Genomic DNA, 16407 nt, shown 5'->3' with positions numbered 1-16407 from the left:
GGCAGTGTGCAATAACAGCATGCACTTCTTAACTGTTCAATATTTAACCCGTCATTAATGCATGAAGCAAACTGATTTTGTAAATGGGGACATCATAATTTATGTACAGTAAAACATTTTGCTTAAGTAAATATCAAATACCGGCTCTGTTAGATTCTGAGGACCGTCGTCTGCCATTTTGGTTTGTTTACGTCGTTACAGTAATGTCAATATTGAACGCTCATACTCGGAATGTATCGGGCGCATACAATTTACACAATGCAAAGTTAGCATTCAATAAATTCTCAGGATATTGAACGCTAACATTCTCTAGATTTTACGCAGATTTTATATTAGACTATTTATTAGCTATATAATAAAACCATTTATTGCACATACCGATATTTTTTTTTGGGGGGGGGGGATCTTAAAATGTACACGAAAACACGGTGGATCCAACCGTTGACTTACGAATAAGATATATTGACCTATGTGTGTGTGTTTCAATATTACATGTAGTTTATGTTGCATATTGATCACTTCTTTTAACAATCTTTTATAAGTTTGCGGATTTTTATTTTTATTATTTATTTTGGGGGGGGGGGGTGTTGTGTTATTATTATCCCGCATGTACATGTAATCACGCCAATAACAGTAATATCCAGGCTTCGGACAGCGGCGTTATTCCAGACGCACTTTGCTACATGTACAACTTTGGACAGTGAGTAAACATTTTAATCCTATGTTTCACACTTTTATTTGTGTTTTGCTATATAGGGAGTTACGTTTATGATGTGTGTGTGTGGGGGGGGGGGGGGGGGGGTGGGTGGGGGGGGGGTAGGGAAACTGTTATAAAAGTAGCCGTACATGTACAGAACAACACATGAACATTTAGTTTAGCCATATGGATTACTAATTATTTTACAATAGGCTAAGAAAATGTTCACGTAAAATATGTTCCATTTATCTAATTTCATTAGTTTCCTATCCGGATGATTTATTACAATAATATCTAGACCTGTGTGTATTTCAAAATGCCTTAATTATTATCATTAACTCCATAACATCTATGAAACGAATTCATTAATTAAAAAGTCTTATTCTGATACTGCTACATATAGTAGAACCAAACTCCCTCCTCGCATATATTTGGTTAGTGTGCAAACAAAATTAAGCGGATGTTATTTTCACATAAATAGAAACAAGAATTTTATCAATCAAGGGGTTAACTCCATAAAATTTGCTTATCTTAACACTTTCACATTTCTTCCTGTCATTAGGTTTAGTTCTTATCTTACATAAAATGCATGAGGGAAACCTTTTTCCGTTATCAGACACTTCCTAAGCAGGACAGTGGTTTAATAATGTGTTCAGTTCTTCCTTCTATAATGATTAGTAATATTTTACTTAATTATGTAGGATAATATATCTAAAAAATAAATACATCAACTTTTACTTCAGGAACGAGTGTGATTCATATGTTCACCTCTATTTTAATCAGTATTAATGATATCGTCTTCTTTTTTCCATTTGTCTTTTTTATTTTGTTAAAAGATTTGTGGTTTTGAATATTTGCTGTTAAGACTGAATTTTCCATGATAAATATAATTGAAACAATGAAATATACACTATTTTCGTTAACATTCTTTTTACATTATTTTTTTTTTTCATTTTCGAATTATTCATTATTATTATCCCTTTTTATTAACTGCCTTGTATTTTTGCTAATTAGATCAAATGTAATTCTGGTTGTCAATGAATTTCATTTAAAAGCAAAACAAGATCCATATTGCTAGATATATGTTTCGTATTCATATTTGTATGTATTTCTATATATTGATTTCTGACGGATGAAATATGCAATGGACCGGAATAGCTGTGTGTCGAAATATAACGGTACCCGATAACGTATGTCCAAATCGGTTGTAACACGTAAACAATGGAACGAATGTTGTAGATCTGTAGCTCAGAGACTTGTAGCCTACAGTCTATTCTTTATATTGTTATGTGGACGCCTAATTTTTTTTTCTGGTACCCATATATTGTACTATAACTTTAGAAACCATTAAACAATACGGGATAGGCCAATATATCTTCGCATCTAAGTAGCCTATCGAGTTAGGCACCCCTCGATCCTCCAAGTCTTTTTATGTACTGCGACAGCGATTTCAACATGCTGATCAGTGCCAAGAAAACTGAATGCACGGAGATGAAACATGTGAAGCCAGATATTTATTAAATTCAACGGCCTTCAGATAATTAAAATATATATAGTGTGATAACGTATAACGAAAATGAGTGGAAGTAAAGGCGCGGCGCAGACGATGGGTGGATCTCGATTGTATCTGGAGTGGATTGGAGGACTTAGCTTCGTAATTGGTTGATCAAATAACTAAAACTGTTAACTAGTGCAAGGTTTTTGTAACTATCCCTAACATGGTTACATATATATTCAAGTTCATAAATTGAGCATATAATCTATTTGAAATTTTGGGGGCAAAATCGATTGATGTACATAGCCCGATTCCGACGATGGCGCGGATCCGGTTTTATTTCAACAATATTGTTTGAAATAATCATATTTTATTAACTTTGAATATTACTGGTTTCGTAAAAAGACAATGGAACAATCCCCAACTATAATATTTAAATATTACGATTTGTATTAAACCTATAGTTTGGAAAGTGCATGGAATGTGAAATTCCGGTTATTTGCAGAACATAAAAAGTAAAAATTCACTTATCCCCCAGTCCTCGATCCAAAAACACTCTGAACTTCTATGCAGTATGTAATATACTGATTTACAATTCATTAATATTTATTGGATCGATGCCCGGGGGTTATACAATTTTTTGGTGCATATTGTTGGATATTATCAGATTTTACAAAAATAACACAACTGTTATGGGTTCTGCATGTTATAATTTCTATATGCGTGAATTTTCGCGGAAAAAACAAACTGGATTTATAAAGAAGAAGGTCTAAGCTATTTCATACCATGATGAAATATTGGAATGAAGATACTTTATTTTACTCAAAATCACAGGGCCATATTTGGGTATTCGTGGCTCTTGTTCTTTACAACATCTGAGTCTTATTTGTTACGTACATTTCAAACTTGAATTGCTATAGTACATGTCATGCGCCATAAATGGATGTATAACACATATTTGATGAATTATAAATCGTAGAATCATGTATATCAATAAGAATTCCTTCCGCTACAAAGAATGATCATTTCCATTTTTTTCTATAATTCGTTTAAAGAGGTTCGCACGTGAAATTTGGAGCACTGCCAAATCTTGGAAGGTGTATTTTTTATTTCTACATTGAAGGGGAGTAGGGAAATTAAAAAGAATATCTTGGGTCGCAATTTTTGTTATTGAGTTACAGTGTTCTAAACATGATCTTTTGCACTTAAAATATACTCGAGATATGTTCAATTTGCATGTTGATGTCAACACAGCATAAGCAACACAAACCCATCATTACATAAAATAGATACAAAATCGTGTATTCTAATACGACAGATCAAAAAAGTTTGATACTAGAAATGGAAATAAATAATGACCTTTCTGCACTTAATATACATGTACGAAGAATTTCAAGTTATCAAATTTGCGTTTTAAAAGACATATTAGGAGTAATGTCAATTTCTAAAATTTCACATTATTATCAAGGTCTTGTCTTATATTCTAGAATGGAACTTTAAAAAGTGAGGCTTAGAGATCACAATTCTAAATTACTCGCAAAAATACTGTTTTTTATACAAACTGTCGAGTAAATTGTTCAAACTTTCATACGAATTGGTGTTTTATTTGAAAAAAAAAATATATCGACCAAATTAAATCAATAAATTACAACATTTTAACTAGTTCCAAATCTCAACTATTTGTATCATAAATTGTGAAACTGAAATACACGTATATAAGTTCTAAAATAGAAGATATATTGGATGAAACAGAAACTGTAAAATCATGCAGATTTAAAACATTTTGATCAATCCTTTCACCACAAAAAATACTCACTGCCAAACCCGTTCCAAATTTGCATTCACACATCTTTTTTCTCAACTGAAAAGGGTTTAGTAACAAATATGTAATATATTTGCACCAATGGGATCAGTATTGAACCTTTGAATACTTAGTTGTAGCATCCTGTGCCGTTGTACTCAAAAGCTAAGGAGCTAACTTCTGTAAGAGACTTGCACAGGGCAGGGCCAATTCACAAATATCTAACGTATATTTCCGCAGATATAATGAACATTGATCTAGTGCCTACATAGCCATTCGGGTCCTTCGGATAAGGATCTCTCCCTTCTCAACAGCCGGTAAGCGCTGAGCATAGGCCTAAATTATGCAGCCCTTCACCGGTAGTGGTGACGTCTCCATATGAGTGAAATATTCTCGAGCAGGACATTAAACAATATTAAATCAATCAAGCCTTAGGCAGGGTAAAGAAGACTGAACTAGATATAAATCTTGTGACCTTTCAGTACTGAAGGACATTAAAACTGATTTCATATTTCATCGAATTCAATAACCGCCCCTGTTTGACTTTTAAAACGATCCACTGCTCTCTTCAACCCGATTGCAATAGATTCGTTGCTTGCGCTTGCGCACTCTGCTTGCGGAAGATTCAACTGATCTCCATAAACCATTCCGATAGCATGATGTTCATTTCCTATCTTGGTTAATACGATAGCTCCACTGTCTCCTTCATCTGAGAATTTCCTGTCCTCATCATCAGTGGCCTTCGGCACAATGATCATTACGTCACCACCAAAAATCTCAAAATCATCGATCTTTTGGATAAATCCCTCTGTTTTTCCTGTTGTTGCTCCGTATTTGAAAACTTTTCGGTATGTCAGAACTGCCCTCGAGAGTTCATCAACAATGACATTTTTCTTCAGAATGCTTCTTTGCAGTTTTGTTAATACAGAATTATCTAACAAGACAACCGATACGTCATGCAAATTTGAACTATGCTTATCTTTCACAATTGGCCAGATGCATATACCAATTCTCTTGATGTCATCATTAACAGAAATATTTGCAATTTCTCCATCAGAAATGATATGTCCTGAAGACAAAACAACCACCTCTGAACTAACTGACAAATCTTCGGGACGAGTGCGTCGCATTTCGCCAAATATTCCTATCGTGCCGCTCCTACAGTTATCTTCATTTCTGTTTAACAGATAACCTCCACATTTGACATTGCAATGTGGATGAAAAGACGAACTTTTTACTGTGTGAAATATGACCTTTCCAACAAAATTCTCTTTGATGGATTTCCTAATTGGTACCATTTGCTTTTCGTTCTGTGTTACAGCTTGTTCGATTTCTAAGATACACAAAGTGTCACCACAAAGCCTATATCCAATGACTCCAAATGGTTTTCCACTGAAAGGATATTGAAATTAATTTTCATGAAAATCTGTCTTGATAGAGTATGCGTAGCTGTGCTCATTTCGTGATTAAAGGGAAAGGTAACCCTAACCACATTGTTATTTATTAATAAAGTATTACTTACTGATATCATAAATGACAGTCTTTAACAACAAAAATATTTGCTTAACAATTAAATCAATATTAATCTATCTTATATTTTAAATTACCCGCCGCTAAGAGAACGGTCATTGAAATTTAATTTATTACGTAACACCGTCGGTTCCGGTTTATTTTATCAGCAGCACTGTAAATATGACAAGTCACGAACAGTTAAGTTTGAAGTCGTATAGATTTGAGCCCGTTCTTTGGAAAGAGGAATTTAAGAAAATAAGACGTTCAGTCGAGTCGCAGACCAGGCAGGTGGTACTCGTTTCTTCATACATGTACATGTCTCAAACCTCAACTTGTCATTACGCAAATGATGGATCCACAGTTTATATAGTATTTCCTTTTCAAATAACATTGTTGGGTCAGGAATTTCGGGGGGAAAACTTTTTTCACACCTCCCCTTCGCATTAGTGTAATTAACTGTTTGACAAGAAGACATCCACCTATTTAAAATGTATTCTTAAAATCTACAACATGCGGATCTTTGATGATCTTAGAATCTCATGAAAACCGGAATAGACGGTGTGATGTCAAAATTATTGATTTATGTGGTCTTGAATACAAACGAGTTCAGTTTCATGGCAGCCTCTATAGATGGCGGAAATTTCAATTTTAACGTTTTAAAATTAGTACAGAAGCTTATCTAGGCCATGTATCAACAAAATAATATGACAAATCTTGATCATATAATTAATCTTATCATTTATTATGTAAAAAAAAAAACTGGGTTGGGTTGCCTTTCCCTTTAAGGAATTTTCTTTCTAATATATAACAATCATTTCTTTTAAAGTAGGGGTCTAGTAGCGTGACGTCATGTCCGGATCGAACTCCGGCATTGGTTCACGTACTATTATTATCAAACGTATTTGTACATTTACCTGGATGTTTTTGTTTAAATTTAGTAAAATGAATACAATAATACTCAATCACTTATATTTGAGTAGACTATGGCTCCAATTTTCTTTCCATTTTTTGTCATCTAATTCACACATAAAACCAGAGGTACATATTTGTTTAATTGATATACAGGGGTATTTCATGTTAAAATTATCTGTAAATAAAAAAAAATCATGATATGCAATAATGCACTTGTGGAGTTAAATAAAAAAATTCTGCACTTGCTATATATTTGTTATGTTGGTATATATTTGTTATCTTCTATTATGCGAAAATCATCTTCAAAATGGCTATTTTGGCCAAAAAATGTAAATATAAATTGAGATGCTGTGAAAATATTATGCTGAGAAAGGGCAGATTTTTAAATGTATTTTATCAAGCATTCATGTGTGAACATAATATGTGAGTTTGAATGAAAAATCACAAGTCAAATTTTTAAAATATTCATATTAGTGGTGTTGCAATGCCGTATTTTTGACTGCCGAGGGCCTGTATTGAGTTCAATTTTGTACCACCATTATTAAAAAAAACATGAAACTGTGTTAAAATTTCACTTTTAATTATTTAGTAAGACATATGTATGTCATATTTGAGGAAAAAAATTGCAGCATCATACCTCAAACAAAGTTTTATGGACATATTCTAGGACTTCTTCAATGAATTCTGATATTGCTGTTTGACAAATGGGGGTACACGTAATAAAAATACCATAATGTACTCATTATACTGACAATCTCCCATTTTTTTTGTTTTTACCATACCCTCAAATGGACAATCCAAGTATTTAAACTTCAATTTTTGAGAAATCACAAGTAGGTCCTGGACTAGGGACCTACCTTAATGATACATTTCTCTGATATATCTTTTTTCTACCTCACATGTTGTTGTTTTTTGTTTTTTTTTTAGGTTTTATCCGTAGATTGAAAAAAATATTAACAAATAACATATGGCAATCGGCTATCGGGAATTCAAAATGGTGACTTATGCAAAATAGCAAAACGGTCATATTCCTGGCAATAGCCTAGTTTTCTGTATTTTATGAGGTCGAGACAGGATACTAATTGATATATTGATATTACAGGAATTTGAACAGGCTCGTTTAAAGTCAGCATTTTGCAAATTATATGGTTACTTTATCAATTTACCTTACTAAAGGAACTTGAAATCGCATCAAGTGTTGTCTGATGTGTTTCATACGGATCGTTAGACTGTTCTTTACAGTGATTTTGTCTACGACCACCGCGGTGGACGAGAGGTTAGAGCGTTCGCCCCGCATGCGGAAGGCCGGGGTTCGAATCCCGGCCGCGACAGATCTAAGTAGTTAAAACAGGTTGTGACAGTTCCATCGCCCAACGCTCGGCATCAAGTGTGAATGTCACGGGTCCTCGGATATGACCTTAAAAACGGATGGCCGTAAGCGCCGAGGATAAGCCTGAATTTGAAGCCCTTAACCCGTCTTGGTGACGTCTCCATAGGAGTGAAAAAATGTCGAGCGAGACGTTAAGCAAGATACAATCAATCAATCTTCTACGGATTATTCCGTTTACCTGATTAAGTTAAACAATATACAACTATTCATCCTTATCGAAATATAGGGATTAGTGTGGGTATGACCGGTCGACAGGAATGTTTACTCCTCCTCGGCAGCTGATCCCATCTCTGGTATGTCCAATGATCCGTGTTTGTCCAACTTTTAGTTTTGTATTTCTTGTAGGAGTTATGCCATTGATCACTTGTTCATTATCTTCACCTTTCATTATTTGGTTCACAAAAATCCCGATAGGCTACATTCGAGAGTAAAACACAAGATGCCTTACACCGCCATTTATGTACAACAAACACAAGGATTGAAGCGTATATTTGATATGGTACCGTATAAGTTTTACATTATGACCCCTGGGTCGAGGCCTCTGCTGGTGGACTGTTAGTCCCCGAGGGTCTCTACAGCCCAGTAGCTAAGTACTTCGTTACTGGCTTGAAAATACGGACGTATATTCAATTGCTGTTACAAAATTTAGAAATTCATTTCAAAATTAAGGATTATCTCCCTCATGCATAGCTCTTATCCTTTGACGAATTTGGCTCCACTTTTTGGGCACGCTGATTTTGGCTATATTTAGCTCTAAAACTTCATAGTTATTTCGGATTTCAAAGATTTCGGTTGAGCATCACTGAAGAGACATTATTTGTCGAAATACGCATCTGGTGCATCAAAATTGGTACCGTATAAGTTTTACATGAAATCTCCCCAATTTTAATGAGTAATGAAGCGGATACTGTCCAACAATATATCAATCGTGATGTTGTTTGTGCAATGATTGATTTATTACTTTACGCCCCATCGAAAAAATTTCACTCATTGAAACGTCACCAGTTTTAAATGAAGTACCACAAATTTAGACCTACGATTAGCGCTCATGGCCATAGCAGTGAGTGTTCTTTATCGTGCTAAGGCCTATCACGACAAGGGACCTCCGTTTTCAAAATCTTATCCAAAGACTCGTGATTTTCACGTCTAAACGCCGAGTTTTGCAAAGGAGCAATCAATTCCTTATATCTGAGGTTTGATGCGGCCTTCAACAGGGCGGGGCTAAATATTTGAAGACCTCCCTATTACGAAACGAACGTTGTACTACTGAGACCCCGCGCCCGACATTGCATGGAAACTGAATACGCTTTGAATGGATGAAAAACAATACACATACACCTATCAAAATATTCAGCTAATCAAATTGTCCTTTAAAACTTCGGACCTGTGTATGAGTGTTACATGAGATTAAGTTTTTAAAAAAAAAATACTCTATCTCCCCTTTGGGCGATATTGTATCAACCCATTTCTCTTATTTCTAGAATACCCTGCATCAAGTTCGGGAGAAATTAACCTACATATGTAGGCTAGTTATTTACTATAAAGAAGACGACAATCTAAAACGTAAACAAACTTATTATATTTAATCAGAGAGACAAATCGAGGCTTTTTGGACAGTTGGGATGATACACGTTCTAATAAATTCAATGCTTAGGTTACTTACCGTTTGATTTTTCTGATGCAAGCATGTGTCAATTTTGAGGCTGTTTTATGGTTTCTGAAATGAAGTTTTTCCATGAGAATATTCAGCTGAGACTTGTACAAACCGACTTGTCGTGTCATAACTTTCATTTCGATATCAGATAAAAAGTTCGACTTTTTTTTTCCAATATGGTATACAATCCATCGTAGATGGCGCTTTTGTCCCCATTTGCTCTGATGACGTTAGCAGCTAGGCAAGAGAAGCGATTCCTAACCAATGTTTTCTTCTTTTCAATGTCGTCCTCCGATTCAATGACGAAAAACAAACTCGATTTGTTGACATCTTTAACAGCACCCCTCACCCCCTTCATCAATATCTACATATAATTAAAAGGGAAATACTATTATTGACAGCATATGATGCCATATAAATAAAGAATCTTAATTCTATCATTATATAGCAGTCATTTATTAAATTATTCAAATCAAGGGTTTTATATTCACTATGGTTAATGAGGCTAGAAATTGTTTGCGAATATAAGTAATTATTTTATGAAACCATTGATTTTACAGTTATCACATTAAGGTGGTTCCATCCTCGTGTTACTAATGATTCAAAGTAAACAGGGTGTATTTATTTCAAAGTAAAACAGTTTAATGAAAAGGTGAAAACAACGAACCGTGATCAATCTCTAAACTGCTATATCAAATTAAGACCAGTGCAAACACTGATCCCTGGTTATACCAGAGGTGGGATAAGGTGCTTATATAATATGATTAACGACGTTAAGCATAGTTTATTATGATTATATACGTCATACATATTTTAAGGTGAATATAACGAACAGTGATCAATCTTATAACTCCTATAAGCAATACAAAATAGGGTTGGGCAAACACCAGAGGTGGGATCAGGTGCCTCAGAGGAGTAAGCATCCCTTGTCGACCGGTCACATTCGTCATGAGCCTGATATCTTGATCAGGTAATCGGAGTAATCTGTAGTCAAAATCAGTGTGCCAAGAACTGTCTGGCAATCGGTATGGAACAAGTCAGACAGCATTTGACCCAATGACAGGTTTCATTGGTAAACTAGATCGTTATAACGACCATACAATTTTCGAAATGCTGACAATAAACAAGAATCTCAAAACCCCTACAATATCAAGCTATTTGTCAGTAGCCTTATAATCTAATTATTTACCCAAGAAAATATTTAGGTTGCAGGCATTTTTAAAATATCAGACGTATATAAGCAAAAACACATTTTCGAAAAAAGAATCCGTTAATGGATATAAACGCTATAAGAGTATTTGATATGGATATCTGGAACCAGAGACGACAAATATAAGACAGGGCATATTGATCAATGTAGTTTCGGAAGAAATAACTACTTTTTGTTGTATCTTGTTGATTACAAGGAATATTATTTTTCGGAATATACCCGACTCAACCATATGTTTATTGTATCAATTGAACAACTCTTTTATAAAAGAAAGATTTCTAACATCTACGAAGTTTGAATTATCAAAGAATTTTCAAAAACCTTTCACATGACATGAAAGTGAATCCACCTTAATCGTACAATAAATAACAATATACAGGATCACATTTGTAATTTACACGTGGGTTGTTTAGTAACAGGTCAGTATATAATTTCATAATGCAATTAAACAATCATAATTACTGCAGCACGAAAACCAATATCAAACAAGCATTGGCATAACCTTTGGTCAAAATTCAGACTTAAATTTAAGGCTACATGCTCTCCAGGTTTTTAATAATTCATTTTAGTTACATTGACGTTTATATCAATGGTATAAATGTATCTTATGTGACACTCCCAAAATGATACCCCAAGATAACAAACAACAACATGGTCCTTTTCCTTCAGATGGTGTGTATCCACTATAATGAATAGCATACAACTTCAGATACAGATATGTGAGAAAGGTACAGGTATATCGTGAGATAATTTCACGTATACAGTGAAACTTCTCTAAACCGGCCGGCTCTCGGACAGTAAAAAACGGCCGGTTTAGAGGGATGGCCGGTATACCGAGAATTTAGCAATTATAGACGTTTTATCTCAATATTCACAAAGTAGGTACTGTTAACTTTGATCTGGTAATCTATGATCAATTATCGGTGGAGATTAAATAAGTCCGCTTGTACCTAAAGGTAATTATGAATTACAAGAAATATTCTCGCTGAAATCATCTAATTTAAAACTGAAAATCTATAACAGGATACATAAAGAAGACACAGAGGCCTATTATTGGAATTCCTCTTACCTATAAAAACTCTGTTTACATTCACCGCTTATGTCATTAACAATTTTGTTTTGACGTTTTTAAAAAGTACAGTAGTAAATATGAAATTATAATTTGAATATTTCTTTGGAATTTTAAGTCTATGGAAACCAAGAAAATTAATCTATCTTTTAATAATTATCATTAACAGTCATGGGCTTGTTCTTTATTAACTACCGCTTATATCCATATGATAGTATGGTGTAAAAATATGGCGTTTGATACTGTATTTATTCATTATGTTCCTAACTGGTTTTAACATTTTGTACTGAACGTGGAAGGGTCTCTTGGATTAGGTAAGTGGCAATCAACACCCTTGTGAGCACAGGTAAACAATAGAAATTAAAGAGGTCACTAGTGTTTTTCACACCTCCGGTGGATAATTTCCCACAGGTCAGTCAATTTGCACACCTGGACAATATTGAACAATCTCTGGCCAAACTTTTCTTGTCTTCAAAAAGTGGCCGGTATGTTAAGGGTAAATTACACATGTTTGTTAACAAATGTACTTTCAAAAGTGACCGATGTCCGGTTTACAGGGGTGGCCGGTTTTGTAAGACTTTCTTTGTAAGGAAATGTTAAGATTTCTGCCGGGACTTTGAAAATCGGCCGATATTCAGGGAGAACCGGTTTTCTGAGGGGCCGGTTTGGAGAAGTTTCACTGTATATGTATCATTATATATTTGATGCCGTTCATAATTTAAATTAGGAAAACAATCATTGAGACTATAGATTTTGAGATGTTTTAAAGAAAGGGTTTCAATGCATTTTTAATTTCTTATTATTCTTAAATAGAAATCAGAAATGGGATATCACGCAACTGTTAATCAAATAAATCACCGAATATACAACAGACAGAATTACATTAAAATTCAGGATGCCTCTTCTCTCATTTTTGCGGACCACTACCTGTGTTGAATGTTGTAGTTTCAGGATCAAAATCAAAAAGCTCAATGGATAAACCTTGCGCATTTTCTGAGTCGCCATGTATTAGTATCAGTCCATCTAATGGTTGACTGTCTTTCCTTAAGGCGAATATCCCTCTTGTTTTTTTCCACAAAGCAAACGATTGTTCAGCAAGATATTTGTAAAGGTTGAGTTCTGGTGGCCCATATTCAAATGTAATGAGCGAATGTTGCAGTCTACTGCTTTTGTGTTTCCTTCTCGGTGGACTATAAATACACATTTTTCACCCTTAGTTGCCAAAGAAAAACGTGTGATTAGTTTTTATGTTCATTATAAATGTGAACATACATGCTTAGAATACTTTGCGGCATCATGTAAAATATGATATTTAGCGTTCAAATTAATTTTATCCCATTTTATAATATTGATGATATCTTTAATTACTCATGAAAGATGACGATAACGAACAGTGATCAATCTAGTTAAAGAGTAAGCATCCCCTGTCGACTGGTCACACTCGTTTCACAAAGTAATTTATTGGATGACTGATCACTATATATGAATATTTCCGTTTTCCAGTTATGTTGAAGAAGCAACTGTCTATTATGCCAAAAAGTCTAGTGTTTAATTTATCGTGAGGAATGGTCGTGTAGAGTGTTGAAAAGTAAAATGTTTTGATGTTGATTTGAAAAAAAAAAAAAGTTTTGCGATTTCAAGTTTACTAAACGTTCTTTATACCTTTTTTTTTTTTTAGAATCACATCACGTCTGGCATATGTAGTCGCACAGTACGTCTTGGATTTCTCCTTCACAGCTGTTAATATTTTCATGAGGACCAACGATAGCGGCTTGGTAGAACACTTACTAGATCCAGGAATGTATCTTTGTAAGGGTTGTTATGTAGTTTAGGAATACAGTTTAGGTACGGTAACCCATATTCATTGACTGGGATATGATGGAATGTTTCGATTAACTAATGTATTTGTTTTTCTAGACGTCGGAAAATTCTATAAATGTGACGTTATGAGTAATCAGTAATAAACTTATTTATTGAAATCTCCACCAGGATTTGCTGGTAAGGAAACTACTAGTAACTCATCAATGGTGTTATATCTAACGGTCAGTCAATACTTATTAATAGTTTATATTAGACTATATGAACATATTATGTTCATATACTATGAGTAGGGTCTTTTTTTAAATTGACAGTCATTTTAGAAAGAATATTCAATATAGATATGTTTGAACTCTCGTAGGAAAACGTCATAATAAGATATCCCTGTTCTTTCAACAACTACCTGTTGGTATTTAAATTCCAAGTACAGGTATAAAAATTTTAGTCGACAGAAAGTGATTTAGCTTTTAATACATATTTCACTTACAGGAAATTAGTGCCAAAAGCTAAACTTTTTTCAACAATTTTTCGGTTTAAATTTTAAGTACAAACACGCAAATTTAATCCAGAGAAAGTAATTTAGCGGTTTTTATTTTCAACAGATTTCAGTTATGGAAAATTATTGCAAAAAATCTAAACTATCCGTTTGTGTTTAATTTTTAGTACACGTATATAGTCGTGAGAAAGTAATTCTGGTTTTTTAACATATTTAACTTAGGGAGAAGTAGTGCAAAACGTATACTTGATGGGAAAATGACAGATTAATTATGATTTTAATTGCAAAGTACAGTCTTCGGTCAAAGCATGCGTGTGTAAATAACCAGTTGTATGAAAGTATGTAATATACATGCTCATCACATATTGTTTACGATACGAGATTGGAATACAATATCTATATACCGTACATGTAGGACTTATTTTGTAAACATTTTATATAATTTAGTTATGTTTGGGGAAAGTGCAGCACTAACCTCTGTAAATATAGCGCTAATTGTGATGAATTCTCCGAAGTTCGTTACACCAGAGAGCGAACATCAATAGTGATATTGCATGTATAAACATTAACAGATCCAATATAATGCCTTATGCAAACGATATTTTGAAGATGTTACCTCAATTGTTGTCTTCGAATTTTACAAGGTGCTGGTGGAGTATCGCAAACACCTACAATAATTCATATAGAATTTATAATGGAAGATAACAATGATCAGTTCATCAATCATATAACCAATAAAACATTAATGGTTTGGCGAACAAAGACGCCTGAACACACCAGATGTGACATCAGGTGTCTAGGAGGAATATATATTCCCATGTTGATCAGTCACACTGGTATGAACCCTATATGGTGGTCAGGTAAACCGTAGTAAAATAGATATATAAAGAACGACCTTTCAATGTTAGAATACTTTCTTAAATGCTCATCATCTATGAAGCTAACGTTATCAATTCAAACGGAAAAGGTATATAATTGATGCTGCATATCTGTAATTGTTCAGTTCACAACTGGTATTATTAACAATTGACATAAAATTTGAAACAATAATACAATATACACTGAGCACGGCTATCAGTATTCAAAATATTTCAATTCTAGAATTTAATGTAATAAATGATTGTGGAAATAACGCAGACTAAATTATCAATTTCATAATCTCATCAATATCTCTACGGAACCATTAAAAAAATGCATAGACGATGTCTCCCTCATTCATGCATTGTTTCGAAAAAATGATTTTCAACAGATTATTGGATTTAAAATCACTCATTTTATCGATCTGGGATGATCATATAGTATAGTATTTTTGAGATTGATCACTGTTCGTTATCTTCACTTTTCATTGTATATCTGATATATAATTTCAAAATGTTCTTTCGCGGCGATGAATCGTTACCTCAAAAACACAACGTCAAAGAGTCATGTTTAACGATTTCTCAAAATATTCTCTCAGTTCACATACACCATCTGGCGCCTTCGAGATTTATCGTCTAAGTATGTAACGAGTTGAAACACTTCCACTTTCCAAATGTTGAATAGGTATTAATAGAAAAGATTGTGCCGAAGCTAACATCAAAGGTATACGATAATTCGGCAACATTGACGTTCATAACGTTATTCATTCATTTGACAAGTCCTTCACAAATGTTTCGCTTTCTACCAGGACGTTCATCATCCAATATAGGCTTTACTGCAAGAAAATCATCTATACCATTTATACACTATATCACCATTCACTTTTGACACATTGTCCGCTTTTTCAATCATTTTAACAGTATCATATTCCCGGAGTGTGACTCAAAATTGTATGGTCATTCGCTGATGTGTGATTTCCCGCAACGTCAGTTTTTTTTTATCTTCACGAAAGATAACTACATGTCTTCTGTAATCGATGTACATAAAAACTTGCTTTCGATGACGATGGAATTCTCGCCACGGCTGTCACACGCTACACGGTCATTGAGAATGGAAATGGGATACAATTATTTAACGTACATTTAAGATGATTGTACATGATATACATTGCTTTCGGAATATTTCATATAAAGCACAGAAATATCAATGAACTCTTAAATAATGACAGACAACTTGCTTTCTTCAGTCGTGTAGAATATATATATATATATATATATATATATATATATATCCAATAATAAAAGTCAAGAAACACAAAACTCGAATAACATTTCACTGTTAGCGCTTTCGGCTTTAATGCCTCTTCAGACAGTTTTATTTTATAACTGTCTGAAGAGGTATTAAAGCCGAAAGCGCTAACAGTGAAATGTTATTCGAGTTTTGTGTTTCTTGACTTTTATTATTGGATGTATTTACTGTATCAAATACCGAATTC

The 16407-nt window shown here is 33.9% G+C and overlaps 2 protein-coding genes and 1 long non-coding RNA gene across 3 annotated transcripts in view; all 3 read right to left on the bottom strand.

Annotated features, from left to right (window-relative positions):
• Positions 1–16407, bottom strand: part of LOC125661339 (receptor-type tyrosine-protein phosphatase mu-like) — a 191645-nt gene that overhangs the window by 136816 nt on the left and 38422 nt on the right. The gene's annotated exons all lie outside the window — the stretch shown is intronic.
• Positions 796–10548, bottom strand: LOC130049108 (uncharacterized). The gene is made up of 2 exons (XM_056146313.1): positions 9471–10548; positions 796–5385 (listed from the first exon to the last, which is right to left on the bottom strand). The coding sequence occupies exons 1-2, from the start codon at positions 9596–9598 to the stop codon at positions 4500–4502; spliced, it is 1014 nt and encodes a 337-aa protein (XP_056002288.1). The 5' UTR covers positions 9599–10548; the 3' UTR covers positions 796–4499.
• On the bottom strand, positions 11287–14723 carry LOC130046471 (uncharacterized). The gene is made up of 3 exons (XR_008797632.1): positions 14671–14723; positions 12668–12930; positions 11287–11354 (listed from the first exon to the last, which is right to left on the bottom strand). It is a non-coding gene; the product is annotated as an uncharacterized LOC130046471 (long non-coding RNA).

This window comes from Ostrea edulis, chromosome 8, assembly GCF_947568905.1.
Source record: "Ostrea edulis chromosome 8, xbOstEdul1.1, whole genome shotgun sequence".
NCBI lineage: Eukaryota > Metazoa > Mollusca > Bivalvia > Ostreida > Ostreidae > Ostrea > Ostrea edulis.
This window is presented reverse-complemented; position numbering and strand designations above follow the sequence as displayed.

Bases quoted from the DNA above. Each gene is read 5' to 3' on its own strand.
- LOC130049108 (XM_056146313.1), bottom strand. From the start codon at position 9,598: ATGAAAGTTATGACACGACAAGTCGGTTTGTACAAGTCTCAGCTGAAT. The intron at 5,386-9,470 runs GTAAGTAACCTA...ATATCCTTTCAG, and splicing joins TGCATCAGAAAAATCAAACG to TGGAAAACCATTTGGAGTCA.